Source organism: Nycticebus coucang, chromosome 7 (assembly GCF_027406575.1).
Source record: "Nycticebus coucang isolate mNycCou1 chromosome 7, mNycCou1.pri, whole genome shotgun sequence".
Taxonomy (NCBI): domain Eukaryota; kingdom Metazoa; phylum Chordata; class Mammalia; order Primates; family Lorisidae; genus Nycticebus; species Nycticebus coucang.
Window position 1 is genome coordinate 86,531,649 of NC_069786.1, and position 16,229 is coordinate 86,547,877.

The 16,229-nt window shown below is 42.3% G+C and overlaps 2 protein-coding genes across 2 annotated transcripts; both read left to right on the top strand.

Moving 5' to 3' along the window:
* The first annotated feature begins 774 nt into the window (after positions 1-774).
* ASDURF (ASNSD1 upstream open reading frame) lies at positions 775-6,418 on the top strand. Its single transcript, XM_053597528.1, has 4 exons — positions 775-945; positions 3,483-3,536; positions 5,446-5,521; positions 6,058-6,418. Exons 1-4 carry the CDS (start codon positions 856-858, stop codon positions 6,126-6,128), a joined length of 291 nt encoding a protein of 96 aa, XP_053453503.1. The 5' UTR covers positions 775-855; the 3' UTR covers positions 6,129-6,418.
* ASNSD1 (asparagine synthetase domain containing 1) lies at positions 6,150-10,473 on the top strand. Its single transcript, XM_053597527.1, has 3 exons — positions 6,150-7,604; positions 8,248-8,429; positions 9,989-10,473. The coding sequence occupies exons 1-3, from the start codon at positions 6,150-6,152 to the stop codon at positions 10,236-10,238; spliced, it is 1,887 nt and encodes a 628-aa protein (XP_053453502.1). The 3' UTR covers positions 10,239-10,473.
* The last annotated feature ends 5,756 nt before the right edge of the window (positions 10,474-16,229 follow it).

Sequence of the window (16,229 nt, forward strand, 5' to 3'; positions counted from 1 at the left end):
TGCACACAAAACTGATTGTTGTCTTGCAGAACAATAAATCATAAACTGTGGATGTAGCTGGTCCACCAAATAGAAATTATTTATATCCCTGGCTTATTGTACCCTCAATGAATCCCCAACAATAAAAAAAAAACAAAAAAATAAAAAAAAGAAATTACTTATATCTCTGTGAGGCAAACATCTACAAGTTAAACTTCACTCCTACAGAACCATAAAACAGACAGCCAAAATAAGGTCAAACCCATAGCAGCACTGAAAGAATATTCAGTAATCTCTTTGCCTATTTCCAAGTTGTTGTCACTTTTCCACGGAAATGAAATATTACAAATATTGTGGTACATATAGGTATTAAAAAAACATTCATCTGAAATTCATGTTCAAAATTATATTAAACTGTATTTGATGTGGCAACTCTAACCACAGTTCACAAAAACTTACCAAGTTACAGTTCTGCTGCCAACACTGTATCTCTTAAATCCCTACCTCAGCTTCTCATCTTTGCCTAGGTCATAAATATTGAGATTTCTAGTGAGCTACTATTCTTTATATTTACCACTAGAGGGAGGGCGCACATAACTTGTAATATACTAGACGCGAGGACGGGAAGAAACTACCAATGCGTTTCTACATCTGATCCGCTAGGGGGCAGTGCAGGAACCGCTCGGATTTTGCAACCAGGCTGCTCACTAGCTCCCTAGTCTGCCAGAGCCGCACTGCGCAGGCGTCCAGCTGACCGCGCAGACTCTGTGGTCGGACTCGCGGTAGTGGAGGCGGGGAGAGAGCACACGCGTCGTCGACTCAGGAGCTGGTGGTTCGGCAACACTAACTATTCCGAATTTTCTGCACTTAGTGGAGATGCCCAGTCGGGGAACGCGCCCGGAGGACAGCGCCGTGCTGCCTCCCACCGACAGCTCGACCCCACAGAAGGAGGACCTTTGCAGCAAGGTGAGTGCGGGAGGCGACGAGACCGAGCGCTGCCTGACCCTGCGAACGGCCTGCCTGGGGCACCGTGGCTGGCCTGACCCGCTCGGCTTTGACCTTAGTGCTTGACAACCTCAGTTAATCCTTCCCATTCCTAAAAGTTGTGGTAAGGGAAGTCCTGAAATTGGCCCCGAGAGTAGACATCTGTGGTAGTGGGGTGAAGTTCAGGTTGGGTTTTCCCCCCTACTCTTTTTAGATTTTTAGAAATAACCGCCAACCCCAAATCGGTTCTGCCTTGGAAATTCTCCATTTGGTTTTCCATGCCAGCCACCGGGAGCCATGCTTGACGTTTGTCACCAAATACTGTTTTTTCTACCTTTGAAGCTCATTTCAGATGTTCCTTTATCACTGTGCGCACTCTCACCCCCAGCTGGCCGTCGGAGCCCCGGACAGAGGCGTCCTAACCGGGCTTTCCTCATCGACCTGTTACCTTCTTCTGATCATCTCCCCACTTTAGCTGGAACAATGGTCTTAAAACACACATCTGAATGTCACCCCCTACCAAAAGGGTGAAGACGGGGAACCAATATATTATAAATCTTAACTACCATAAACAAAATATTTTTACATATATGGGGAAGAATGTTACAGTCTTTCGGGTATTACATGTTCTAAATTCTACCTACTTTGGTTCTGTCCTAAACTCACGGTGACACCTTGGGCAAATCCCTTTAATCTTTCTGTATCACAGTTTCCTTCTCTGATGTAAAAGTGAAAGTGAAATGTTCCTAAAATTGAATAGGAAACCACTGTATAAACATAAATCTCAAGGAGGTTTTACACCTTGGAATTCAACATTATCTAGTCCATTACCACAACTCTGCCAACTGGGGAGACAGAAACAGAAAGGTACAGGCTCATGAGGATTGGAGGACTTGGAGAAGGGCTAAATTTTCACAATACACACAGCCCAATCCCATACACAACCAAGCAAGCCACTTAACTTACAAGTACTGATAGGTAGCAGATCCCTGAGGTGTGAAGTAGCACAGAGATTATAAAACCTGCATTTAGAGACACTGGTGATACTATGTGATCAGTCACGTTCGTAAAATAACTACAGTTACTGAAAAGGGTTAAGCAGAAACTTGGTTTTCACTTAGTTGCGCCCTCTCCTGTAAATAAAAAATGAAGCTTCGGGCAGCGCTTGTGGCTCAGTGACTAGGGCACCGACCCCATATACCGAGGGTGGCGGGTTCCAGTTCAGCCCAGGCCAAACTGCCACAGCTGTGACGCCACGCACTATACCGAGGGCAACAAAGTGAGACTGTCTCCAAAAAAAAAAAAATTAATTAATTTAAAAAAAAAATGAAGCTTCGTTCAGCAGTACTAGAAGATACAGAGATGGAAAGTGACAGCTCTTACTGCCCCAAATAGGATTTTAGTATTACTTTTGATCCAAATGACTGGCTGTACCATTTAATACATTAATCGTGAAGAGCGCTGGTAATTGTGGGAGGGGGAAGTAGCTCACTCCTCATTCCATTTGCTTTTTTTTTTTTTTTAAGGTAAAGCACAACTTAAAAGAGTCAATTGAAAGATTGCCATTATTTTTGGTGCATATTGTTTATTTTTTTTTTTTTTATTTTTTTTTTATTGTTGGGGATTCATTGAGGGTACAATAAGCCAGTTACACTGATTGCAATTGTTAGGTAAAGTCCCATATTGTTTATTTTTAATAAAAGGTATAAACTTTTAATTTAGTGCAGTCCTTGGCATGAATGCTGAGTACAAACACCAAACTCCTAGTGTGGGCTCAATGGGTTCCCCAACATTTCGGCAAGTCTTTTTTTTTTTTTTTTTTGAGACAGAGCCTCAGGCTGTTGTCCTGGGTAGAGTGCTGTTGCTTCATGGCTCACAGCAACCTCCAACTCCTGGGTTTAAGCAATTTTCTTGACTCAGCCTCCCAAGTAGCTGGGACTACAGGTGCCCGCCACAATGCCTGGCTATTTTTTGGTTTTAGTTGTCATTGTTGGACAGGCCGGTACTGGATTCGAACCCACCAGCTCTGGGTTATGTGGCTGGCACCTTTGCCATTTGAGCTACAGGCGCCAGGCCGACTTTGGCAAATCTAATCACTGCTTTCTTCTCCAATTTTACTTAAACCCTCACATAGACTGCTGTCGAAAAGAATTCTGTATAGGCAAGGTGTGTTGGCTTATGCCTGTAACCCTAGCACTAGCACTCTGGGAGGCCAAGGTGGGTGGACTGCTTAAAGTCAGGAGTTTGACACCATCCTGAGCAAGAGCAAACTGGTCTGTACTAAAAGTAGAAAAACTGAGGCAAGAAGATCACTTGAGCCCAAGAGTTTGAGGTTGCTGTGAGCTATGTTAATGCCAAAACACTCTACCCAGGGTGACAGTGAGACTCTGTCTCAAAAAAATAAAAGAATCTGTCTATTCACAGACTGCCCCTTTGGATAATCAGTATACAATAATTTCTTGTCCAAGCCTTCTAATTTTAAAACATGCACTTAAAGGAGTTTTTCTTTATTTTAATAGATAAAAGAACAAAAAATTGTTGTGGATGAACTGTCTAACCTGAAGAAGAATAGGGTGAGTTATCAGAGGCCTTTTGGGTAATAGATGGGAGGTTTGGTTATTTGTATTAACTGTATATACATTTTTTTTTATTAACTGTATATATTAAAGTTATAAGAATTGTACTTTGGTGTCTTGGAGCTGTAGTCACTAATAATATTTTATACGTGAGTTTTTGTTTTTTTTTCTTTTGAAATAAATGAACTTTTAAATATGTTGGGAAGAAATTTCCTTTAAATGAATGCGGCTAATTGAAAAAGGAAGAATTATTTTCCCTCTCCCCCTAAACTTTTTTTTTTTTTTTTTTTTTGCAGTTTTTGGCCGGGGATGGGTTTGAACCTGCCACCTCCAGCATATGGGGCCGGCGCCCTACTCTGTTGAGCCACAGGCGCCACCCATCCCCCTAAAATTTTTACATAAATCCTCTAAATGCTTAATGTGGTTATTTAATGCCATTTCCATTAATGTATTCATAAATAGAATTGTGTAGCTATACTATCAAAAATTACATTTTAAAGTTTAGGAAATTATTTTGAGCTCTTCAATTTTAAAGTCACTTGATGACCAGGTGCTCAGGCCTATAATTCTAGCACTCTTCGCGGCTGAGGCAGGAGGATTGCTTGAGCTCAGGAGTTTTGAGACCAACCTGAGCAACAGCAAGACCCTGTCCTATTAAAAGAAGAAATATTAGCTGGGCACAGTAGCCTGTGCTTATATTCCCAGCTACTCTAGAGGCTTAGATGGGAGATTGCTTAAGCCCAGGAGTTTTGATGACACCATTGCACTTGAGTCAGGGCAAAAGAATGAGACTCTATCTCAAAAAAAAAAAAAAAATCACTTGATATGTGGCAGGTTAGACATTTCTGATACTGTTACTTACGGAATATTAGAACTTAAGGCACAATTAGTGTAAACTTTCTGAAGGGCAAATTGGCCGAATGTACCAATGCCTTAAAACTGTATAGTACTTTGCAGTTCCATTTAGAGTAACTCATACTTGGGAAGGAACCATGGAAGTCCACGAAAATGTAATTATGGAGATAGTCATCACAACAGTGATTATTAAGAGTTGGTAACATCTGAAGTGTCTAAAATTTGAAAACTAAACAAATAAACTATAATATGCTATGTATATGTTGTAAAAGAACACTTACTGATAAATAGTGTTCTCAATATATTGCTTTTGCTTATTAATAAAAGCAAATCATGGGCTGCGCCTGTGGCTCAGTCGGTAAGGCGCCGGCCCCATATACCGAGGGTGGCGGGTTCAAACCTGGCCCCGGCTGAACTGCAACCAAAAAATAGCTGGGCGTTATGGCGGGCGCCTATAGTCCCAGCTACTCGGGAGGCTGAGGCAAGAGAATTGCTTAAGCCCAGGAGTTGGAGGTTGCTGTGAGCTGTGTGAGGCCATGGCACTCTCCCGAGAGCCATAAAGTGAGACCCTGTCTCTACAGAAAAAAAAAAAAAAATAGCTGGGCGTTGCGGCGGGCGCCTGTAGTCCCAGCTACTCAGGAGGCTGAGGCAAGAGAATTGCTTAAGCCCAGGAGTTGGAAGTTGCTGTGAGCTGTGTGATGCCACGGCGCTCTACTGAGGGCCATAAAGTGAGACTCTGTCTCTACAAAAAAAAAAGCAAATCATGACCCTGTAGGCATAATAGGAGCCTTTCTTTTGTTAAAAGAAAAATGGTATTATGATATAAACAGAAAATACAGTTTTACAGCAGTGTCAACGGTAGCAATTTCTGAGTGGTAGGATAACGGACGACTTTTATTTGCTAGTCTTTTTGTTTATCTGTATTTACTGAAGCACTGTACTGAACATATGTTACTGAATTTTAAGGAAAAGTGCTAATAGAGTTTAAGGGTTGTGACATCTGCTACTTTTTAGATCAAGTCTTAATGCTGTCCCACATTATGTTTTGCAGAAAGTATACAAGCAGCAACAGAACAGCAACATATTCTTTCTTGCAGACCGAACAGAAATGCTTTCTCAAAGCAAAAGTGAGCAGGTTTTCTGTTTTCAGGGTTGTAGGGGGTGTCAGTGGGAGTCTGGGATGTCATATTTACACAGTGGTTTTGTTTTCTTCTAAAGAAGAGGCTACAGTTTATACATATATGTATATATGCTTATACATACATATATAACATATATGTATACTTATATATACATATATGTTATATATCTTGTAAGATATGTTAGAAAACAATTGTTATTAACGTGCTTTAGAGTTTCAGACAGATGTAAGTATGAAAAACCATTACCAGTTTTTACCTTTGTGACTTGGGGTGAAATACTTTGAGCCTTCATGATCTTTTAGGATTTAAATAAGATAGTTTGCTTAGCCAAGTACCTGAGCCAAAATAAGCACTCAGCAAACAGAAACTATTTTGGCATAAGATAAACATTCTTTATTAGTAGCCTTTTGTAAATTGGCACTAACACACTGTGTGTACTCATAGTTTGATCTTGGTAAATGGCCTATGAATTACTAATTAAAAGTCCAAGAACTTAATATTTCTTTCCCTCTCTGCCACAGACTTATTAGATGAACTGAAAAAAGAATACCAAGAAACAGAAAACTCAGAGAAGACCAAAATCAAGAAGTAGTCAACTTGACATCACATAATCATGTGTGGCATTTGTTGTTCTATAAGCTTCTCTGCTGAGAATTTCAGTAAAGATTTAAAGGAGGATTTACTGTATAATCTTAAGCGACGCGGACCCAATATTAGTAAACAGCTGTCAAAGTCTGCTGTTAACTACCAGTGTCTATTTTCTGGTCATGTACTTCACTTGAGAGGTGTTTTGACTGCGCAGCCTCTGGAAGATGGAAGAGGCAATGTGTTCCTGTGGAATGGAGAAGTCTTCAGTGGAATAAAGGTTGAAGCTGAAGAGAATGATACTCAAATTATGTTTAATTATCTTTCCTTTTGTGAGGATGAATCTGATATTTTGTCACTCTTCTCAAAAGTTCAAGGTCCTTGGTCTTTTATATATTATCAAGCATCTAGTCATTATTTATGGTTTGGTAGGGATTTTTTTGGTCGCCGCAGCTTGCTTTGGCATTTTAGTAATTTGGGCAAGAGTTTCTGCCTCTCTTCAGTTGGTACCCGAACATCTGGAGTGGCAAATGAGTGGCAAGAAATTCCAGCATCTGGAGTTTTCAGAATTGATCTTAAATCTGCTGCCATAACCAGATGTGTAGTCTTAAAATTGTATCCTTGGAAATATATTTCTAGGGAGACTATTGTTGAAGATAGCTTGACTAAGATTTCAGCAGACTTACCGGCATTTGTATCAGTGGTACTAAGTGAAGCCAAACTATACCTTGAAAAACCCGTTGTTCCTTTAAATATGTTATTGCCGCAAGCTCCATTAGAGACTCACTGCAGCAGTAATGCCAGCATGACGCCTACCAGAGAGACCCTTCAGGCCCTTCTTGCTGATGGACATACGAAGGAAGTAATTCAGCAGTTCATTGATGTCCTGAGTGTTGCAGTCAAGAGACGTGTCTTGTTTTTACCGAGGGGCAAAAATCTGGCGCCAAATGAAGTTTTAAAAACTTGTGAAAGGAAAGCCAATGTTGCAATCCTGTTTTCTGGGGGCATTGACTCCATGGTTATTGCAACCCTTGCTGACCGTCATGTTCCTTTAGATGAACCAATTGATCTTCTTAATGTAGCTTTCATGACTGAAAAAAAGACAGTGCCAACTAACTATAACAAAAAAAGGAGTAAACAGAAAAATCGTCATGAAATACCTTCTGAAGATTTCACTAAAAATGTTGCTGCCACAGAGGATGACAGTCCTGATAAACAATTCAGTGTACCAGATCGAATCACAGGAAGAGCAGGACTAAAGGAACTACAAGTGATTAACCCTTCCCGAATTTGGAATTTTGTTGAAATTAATGTTTCTCTGGAAGAACTGCAGGAATTAAGAAGAATGCAAATATCTCACTTAATTCGGCCCTTGGATACAGTTTTGGATGATAGCATTGGCTGTGCAGTCTGGTTTGCTTCTAGAGGAATTGGTTGGTTAGTGACCCAGGATAAAGTAAAATCATACCAGAGCAGTGCAAAGGTATGGCACATTGTTTCTGCTTAGAAGAATGTCTGGGACCTAATTTTGACCCTTAAAGCTTTTAGCATTTAGGTTGCAAGAATGCAGTATATTGTAGTTGTATTTAACTTATAACAAGGCCAGGTGTGGTGGCTCACACCTGTAATTCTAGCACTCTGAGAGCCTGAGGCAGATGGATCACTTGAGCTCTGCAGTTCAGAGACCAATCTAAGCAAGAGCTAGACACTGTCTCTGAAAATAGGTGAGCATTGTGGGTACCTGTAGTCTTAGCTACTTGGGAGACTGAGGCAAGAGAATCACTTGAGCCCAAGAGTTTGAGATTGCTGTGAGCAATCAGGCCCTTCCTGCTGATGGACATATGAAGGAAGTAATTCATCAGTTCATTGATGTCCTGAGTGTTGCAGTCAAGAAACAGCACTCTACTGAGGGCAAGAAAGTGAGACTGCCTCAAAAAAAAAAAAAAAAAAAAAACACAAAGCATATTCTTAAGAATTGGGCATATCTTACTATTTTGTTACTTTATCTTGTGGTTTTTTCCAAAAGTATTATCTTTAGGGTTACAATTGTTTAAGCTTTTTTCTTAGCTGTTTTCATTACTATATAGTAAATAACATGTTTATTTGGATCTCTTTGAACTTGATAGGTAGTTCTCACTGGAATTGGTGCAGATGAGCAACTAGCAGGCTATTCTCGTCATCGTGTCCGCTTTCAGGCACATGGCCTAGAGGGATTGAATAATGAAATAATGATGGAACTGGGTCGAATTTCCTCTAGAAATCTTGGCCGTGATGACAGAGTTATCAGTGATCATGGAAAAGAAGCAAGGTAAAGTCTAACTATTTGAGGGTTGTTAGGGCATTTTTGTAAAACCAGCAGATTGTAAATGAAGACGTCTATACCTTTTTTCTTTGGAGATTATTCAAATGAGTAACAGGAGCAGCAGTTGTAGAACAGTTTTGTGTTGCAGATTATGTAAACCCTTCACCAGAGATCAAGGCACTTTCGTGTGTGTATTCTTTTTTGATCAGAGATTTATTTTTACCTGCATCGTATTTCTGATGGCAGTGCTTAAACTTTCTAAAGCATTAAGGATAAAGGAAAATAGGACACTTAGTTATGAAGAACAGAAAAAAATTATTCAAGTAGGCTAATTTACTAAGTGGTGGTTTATTATAAAAGTATAAGCATGCAAGAACGGGAAACTAAGCTTCGTGGGAATTGAAACATCGTACTACCTATTCCCTCCTTCTCTGAATCTTCCTTGTCCCTACTCCTTTGAGCCACAGGCACCACCCACTGTTTCCTGTTTATACTTGAGTCTTCCTCCTTCCACTGACTGAAGGTTGTCATATTGTTTCTAAGCCCGGTACATGTAAAATTTTAACTGCTGTGTCATGTGGTCATAATTTACAAGATTTCGTTAAAAAGAAATAACTACTACCACAATACAAAGTCTGTAAACTGTTTGCCCTTTGAAGGATGTAAGAGAAAAAGAGGGAAATGACGTGGGAGAGACAGAAAGGGAAAGAAATTCAGTCTATTACGTCAAGTAGGTGAGAGAGAAGAGAATTTATTTTATCTACTAAAAACACTTCTAAAGGCTCCGTGCCCCTCCCATAATACTCTGAAATAAAAAATAAAATAATTAAATAAATTTATAAATTGTGAGAAATAAAATAAAGACCCCCCCATATGAAAGTATTAAGTATCTTCGTGTACATTTTAACAGTATTCTGTTGATTAGATTTTCTATTTAAAAATTAATTTTATGAGTAAATATTTACCCTCTCTATTCTGTATACTCAAGCTAGAATAAATGTCATGAAATAGAAACATTAGTATAACTATATTGCATTTTGAAGAATTGATAGAGTGGATGTTAAAGTTTTGTAAACAAAAAGAACAAAATTGTATAGAAATTGGGGAAGCCAAAAATGCAGTTACCTTTTAAAAATCTAGTATTTTGTTGTTACACAATATGTCAGCATTTAATCAACTTCAATGAAATTAAATAATTTTGCAGTTTTAACAAGTATTTCACAAGTTCAGAATTATGGAACCCTTCTGTATTAGTTTCATATCCCTAATGTATCATTTCTTTAGATGTAAAAAAGATCAGACACATATTGAATAGTTAAAATCATGCTTGTTTTCAAAGCCTCCTCAAAGATATCTTGTGAAACAATTTGAAATTACATCTTAACACCGTAGGCCTGGTTTATTTATTGAGACTTAGACTGTTGTTTAGCATATATTTTAAAATTAAAAAAATGTGTTATGAAACATTTTTTTAATTGTGATTTTTAGCTATGAAATTTGGTAAAAATAATTAACAGATTGACTTTATTTTTATATGGCAGTTATATATTATCTATTTATTTTAGATTTCCTTTCCTGGATGAAAATGTTGTCTCCTTTCTAAATTCCCTGCCAGTTTGGGAAAAGGCAAACTTGACTTTACCCCGTGGAATTGGTGAAAAACTAATATTACGCCTTGCAGCTGTGGAACTTGGTCTCATAGCCTCTGCTCTTCTGCCGAAACGAGCCATGCAGTTTGGATCAAGAATTGCAAAGATAGAAAAGAACAATGAAAAGGCATCTGATAAATGTGGAAGGCTCCAAATCATTTCCTGAGATAACCTATCTGTTGAAAAGTAGATTAAATTATAATATGATTTCACGATGTAACAATACTGAATGATAGATACATAAAAACAAAATACTTTGCTGCTTATGAATGTAGTGATTTTTAAGGTTCCTTTAGGTGTGTTTTTGCTTTTGCTGTCACAGAACTCCAAAAACATGGCATTTCCTGAGTGATGGGAATGTCCTTTGTTATTTGTAATGAAACCCTTTTGATCATACCTGAGTTTATGCTGATTAAGTGGCTGAGATTGATATCTCTGGAGAGCCTCAATATGAGGCTGGTCACCAAAACATCTAAGTTATTAGAATTCCATCCCCACCCACCAGTCTCTGCACTGGAGATTAGGCTCTTTAAAAACTGTTTGCTTGACCACATGGAGGCGCTGGGAGCGTGGCATGCCCAGAGAGGGCATGGAAGATCCTTTCCCCACTTCCCAAAACCTTGTTCGTTGCATCTTTTTACCTGGCTGTGCCTGAGATATAGCCTTGATAATGAAGGGGTAAACTAAGTGTTTCTCTGGGTTGTGTGAACAATTCAAGCGAATTGTTGAACCCAAATAGAGGGTTGTGAGAACCCCCAATTTATAGCTGGCTTGGAATTGGCATCTGAAGTGGGGGTAGTCTTATGGGATTGAGCCCTTAACTTTCAGAATCTGACACTAACTTCAGGTAGATACAGAGTCAGAATTGATTTTAAAATAAGACATGCCGCTGGCATTCAGAGATTTGGAGAATTGCTTAGTGTTGGGGAAAAGCACACATCTGGTCTCAGAAGTACTGTGTGAAGTAAAGAGAGACAGTTTTCCCCCCTAGACCATCTCTTTTTGTGGTAGCAACAGCCAGAAATAACTTCCTTTGCTTTTATTGTCAGAGACCATGAGTTTAGACAAGGCACTGTTAAACAGATGAGAAGACTTAATGTTTAAAGAAGTGAAACAATTTCTTTTTCTTTTTTTTTTTTTTTTTAGAGACAGAGTCGCACTTTATCACCCATGGTAGAGTACTATGGTGTCACAGCTCACAGCAACCTCAAGCTCTTGGGCTTACGTGATTCTCTTGTATCAGCCTTCCAAGTAGCTGGGACTATAGGCGCCCGCCACAACGCCCAGCTATTTTTTTGTTGTTGCAGTTGTCATTGTTGTGCAGCAGGCTCAGGCTAGGTGCTGCATGTCCTGAGCCAGGTTGACTGTATTTTAAACACTTACCATTCCCCTAAATCTCCAGCCTCTTTCATTTTGCCCCATTCTTAGATTATAACCTGGCTTTTTCAGAGATTAGTTGTCAGGCCAAACTGTGTTCATTTTGCAACATGAGAACCTTTTTTTTTTTTTTGCAGGTTTTGGGCAGGGCTGGGTTTGAACCTGCCACCTCCGGCATATGGAGCCAGCGCCCTACTCCTTTGAACCAGAGGTGCCACCCCCATTATTATTATTATTATTATTAAGTTTAACAAATTTATTTCTCAGAGTCCGGAGGCTAGAAGTCCTAAAGTATATGTCATCCAAGTTGGTTCCTTTGAGCTCTTTTGCCTGCAGGTGGCCACCTCTCTGTGCTCCCCTGGTCTTGTCCCCTGCATGTACGCTCCCCTACCATCTGCCTCTCTCTGTCCTCACAGGGTCTTGTCTCGGGCATGAACGCTCCCCTACCATCTGCCTTTCTCTGTCCTCACAGGGTCTTGTCTCGGGCATGAACGCTCCCCTACTGTCTGCCTCTGTCCTCACAGGGTCTTGTCTCGGGCATGTACGCTCCCCTAGCGTCTGCCTCTCTGTCCTCACAGGGTCTTGTCTCGGGCATGTACGCTCCCCTACTGTCTGCCTCTGTCCTCACAGGGTCTTGTCTCGGGCATGTACACTCCCCTACTGTCTGCCTCTGTCCTCACAGGGTCTTGTCTCGGGCATGTACACTCCCCTACTGTCTGCCTCTGTCCTCACAGGGTCTTGTCTCGGGCATGTACACTCCCCTACTGTCTGCCTCTGTCCTCACAGGGTCTTGTCTCGGGCATGAACGCTCCCCTACTGTCTGCCTCTGTCCTCACAGGGTCTTGTCTCGGGCATGAACGCTCCCCTACTGTCTGCCTCTGTCCTCACAGGGTCTTGTCTCGGGCATGAACGCTCCCCTACTGTCTGCCTCTGTCCTCACAGGGTCTTGTCTCGGGCATGAACGCTCCCCTACTGTCTGCCTCTGTCCTCACAGGGTCTTGTCTCGGGCATGTACACTCCCCTACTGTCTGCCTCTGTCCTCACAGGGTCTTGTCTCGGGCATGAACGCTCCCCTACTGTCTGCCTCTGTCCTCACAGGGTCTTGTCTCGGGCATGAACGCTCCCCTACTGTCTGCCTCTGTCCTCACAGGGTCTTGTCTCGGGCATGAACGCTCCCCTACTGTCTGCCTCTGTCCTCACAGGGTCTTGTCTCGGGCATGAACGCTCCCCTACTGTCTGCCTCTGTCCTCACAGGGTCTTGTCTCGGGCATGAACGCTCCCCTACTGTCTGCCTCTGTCCTCACAGGGTCTTGTCTCGGGCATGAACGCTCCCCTACTGTCTGCCTCTGTCCTCACAGGGTCTTGTCTCGGGCATGAACGCTCCCCTACTGTCTGCCTCTGTCCTCACAGGGTCTTGTCTCGGGCATGAACGCTCCCCTACTGTCTGCCTCTCTCTGTCCTCACAGGGTCTTGTCTCATGCATGTAGGCTCCCCTACTGTCTGCCTCTGTCCTCACAGGGTCTTGTCTCGGGCATGAACGCTCCCCTACTGTCTGCCTCTGTCCTCACAGGGTCTTGTCTCGGGCATGTACACTCCCCTACTGTCTGCCTCTGTCCTCACAGGGTCTTGTCTCGGGCATGAACGCTCCCCTACTGTCTGCCTCTGTCCTCACAGGGTCTTGTCTCGGGCATGAACGCTCCCCTACTGTCTGCCTCTCTCTGTCCTCACAGGGTCTTGTCTCATGCATGTAGGCTCCCCTACTGTCTGCCTCTGTCCTCACAGGGTCTTGTCTCGGGCATGAACGCTCCCCTACTGTCTGCCTCTGTCCTCACAGGGTCTTGTCTCGGGCATGTACGCTCCCCTAGCGTCTGCCTCTCTGTCCTCACAGGGTCTTGTCTCGGGCATGAACGCTCCCCTACTGTCTGCCTCTGTCCTCACAGGGTCTTGTCTCGGGCATGTACACTCCCCTACTGTCTGCCTCTGTCCTCACAGGGTCTTGTCTCGGGCATGAACGCTCCCCTACTGTCTGCCTCTGTCCTCACAGGGTCTTGTCTCGGGCATGAACGCTCCCCTACTGTCTGCCTCTGTCCTCACAGGGTCTTGTCTCGGGCATGAACGCTCCCCTACTGTCTGCCTCTCTCTGTCCTCACAGGGTCTTGTCTCATGCATGTAGGCTCCCCTACTGTCTGCCAACACCAGAACTTCTAACTCATTTGTAGGTATACCCATCCTTTCCTCATCTTTCTTGCTATTGATGGGCATGGGAAAAGTAAACATCCACCCATTAAAAAGCTGTGCTCTGCCAGTTCTGTGTATCACAATTCTTCTTGCCTTTCAGGAAACATACTCTTCTCTCCCCAATGTCTTCAGCTTCTTCCTCTCTGATGAATCCTTGTCATTTTAAAAGGTTCTAAGCTACCCTAACTTTAAATGCACATTCCTAGTCCTACATCTTTCTCTACTTAGCACCTCTTACTCCCAACCACAGACTTTCTCCACTTTATTAACTCAATTTCACTCCAACCTGACGTTCACCCACATTACTCAGCTGTTATCTAGTATCACTGTTTCTGAATCTGACCACATTTTCTTTTTTTTTTTTATTGAATCATAACTGTATACATTGATATGATCATGGGGCATCATACACTCGCTTCATAGACCATTTGACACATTTTTATCACAATGGTTAACATAGCCTTTCCGGCGTTATCTCAGTCTGACCACATTTTGATTCTTTGATCATAGTAAGAAAGAAATTTTACGATACTGACAGGTCAGAAGCTGTGTCATGCCCTGGATTTATTCCCTCTAAAATGTAATTTTAAAGTCAGGTTTAGGTACTATGTAGCTTTCATCCCTGTCTACCCGAAGGCAAAGAACCTAGGTATTTACAACCTTCTTGCTACTTAATCCCATTAGTTTTGGGATGAAGTTTTGTGTAAATCGTTAAACAAAGGGACAACTCTTTTCCAGGTTTGAGACACTAAACAAACCATTTTTGGTGGTTCCCTAAAGAAAAAACTGGGTGGCGCTCCTATCTCAGTGGGTAGGGCGCTGACTACGTACACTGATGCTGGTGGGTTCGAACCTGCCCCAGGCCAGCTAAAACAGCAATGACAACTGCAATAAAAAATAGTCTGGCGTTGTGGTGGGCACCTGCAGTCCCAGCTACTTGGGAGGCTGAGGCAAGAGAATTGCTTGAGTCCAAGAGTTTGAGGATACTGTGAGCTGCGATGCCACAGCACTCTACCCAGGGCAACAGCTTGAGACTCTGGCTCAAAGAGAAAAAAGAAAAAAAAATCTTTAGGATTTATGTATGGGACATACTTTGTAAGTGCAAAAATGCAAATCTCTTTGAAGGTAGCAGTGTTTTGACATCCTTTGCTCTGGACTAACTGTCCCAAGTTTGTTAATATTCACTACTTCCATAGTAGCTAAAATAATGACATGGTTGGTGGAAGAGAAATTCTGCCCGTCACCAGGCACTCCCATATTGATAAATTCAGTGGAAAAGTTTTTGTTCTCATCTCACTGACCTAGCAGCAACAAAGTTGGGCATTCTTTATTTTTGACACACTAATTAATCTTGGCTGCTGTGACCAATTATGGTTTTGCTCCTACCTTCCTAGCTATTCTTTCATTGTCTTCTTTGCCGACTTCACTCTCTGTACCTGAGCTTTAACTGTTAAATTTCTCAGGTCTCAAATCTTTGCTTCTCATCTCAACTCTTACTCAACTAAGCTCTCCCTTGGTTGAATTCCGCCACTGCCCTGGCTTCCATTACCATAAGCCTGCCAAAATTTGTACTTCTGACCCTAGCTGCCATCCTTAGCCCAGAGCTGTTTAGGCATTTCTGATAATTCTTTCTCTCCCAGGTACTTCAAGGTCAGCTATGTCCACAGCTCTTAATCTTGCCCTGACAAATTTGGATGTCATTTTGAAAGCACCATGATTCAACACCTCTCCAGACAACCTATTACCAGTAGCTACTTCATTATTTCTCAAATCCAAGCAAAGCACTGCAGCCTCCATCTTCCACCACCCTAAGCCTCATCTTTTAAGATAAAAATCATGATGAAGCAGCCTACGTTATCTGTCTGTAACCCACCTCTACAGCCCCATTTTGTGCCCACATCTTCTTGTTCTCTGTGCAAGGTTCTGTTTGGTTTCTCAAAATTTTCATTATCACTTCAATTGGTTCTCACCTGCTATTTCATGTCCCTGAAAAGCTACTTCTCTGATTCTTTTCATTGATAGCGCTTTTTCATCTCCTAGGCCACTTCCTCACTGCAGCCTTTCCCCACCCCTGGTCTAGATTAACTTTCATTCATATACTGTCATTACATCTTATCTTTTTCGCGTTGTTAAATAATACCTGTGTGATGATCTGTTTACCTGTACTCTTCTTTCTAGAGTCCCCAGCCCCTTGCCACAGTTCCTGGCTCATAATAGGCATTCCATGGGTGATGATGGAGGGGGATTCCAACCTGGAACTACCTCAAAGCCTGGCTCTTTCTACCGTTGTGGGTTTTGCTGTTGTAACACGATAAGTAGAGTAAGCACAGTGCCTGTGACGGGAGGCTGGACTGGTTCTAAAGCGGGGTCAGAGGAATCGGCTACCGAAGCCCGCGGGCTTCAGACTACGAGCGCTCGGCCACCCCAGGGTCCCGGAGCACCAACGGCTTCGACCCGCGCCTGGGCGGCGGCAGGTGTCAGCAGGCTAGGCCGAGGGCTCCCAGGAGGGCCCCGGCGACTGCCGTGGGGCGAAGATCCCCAG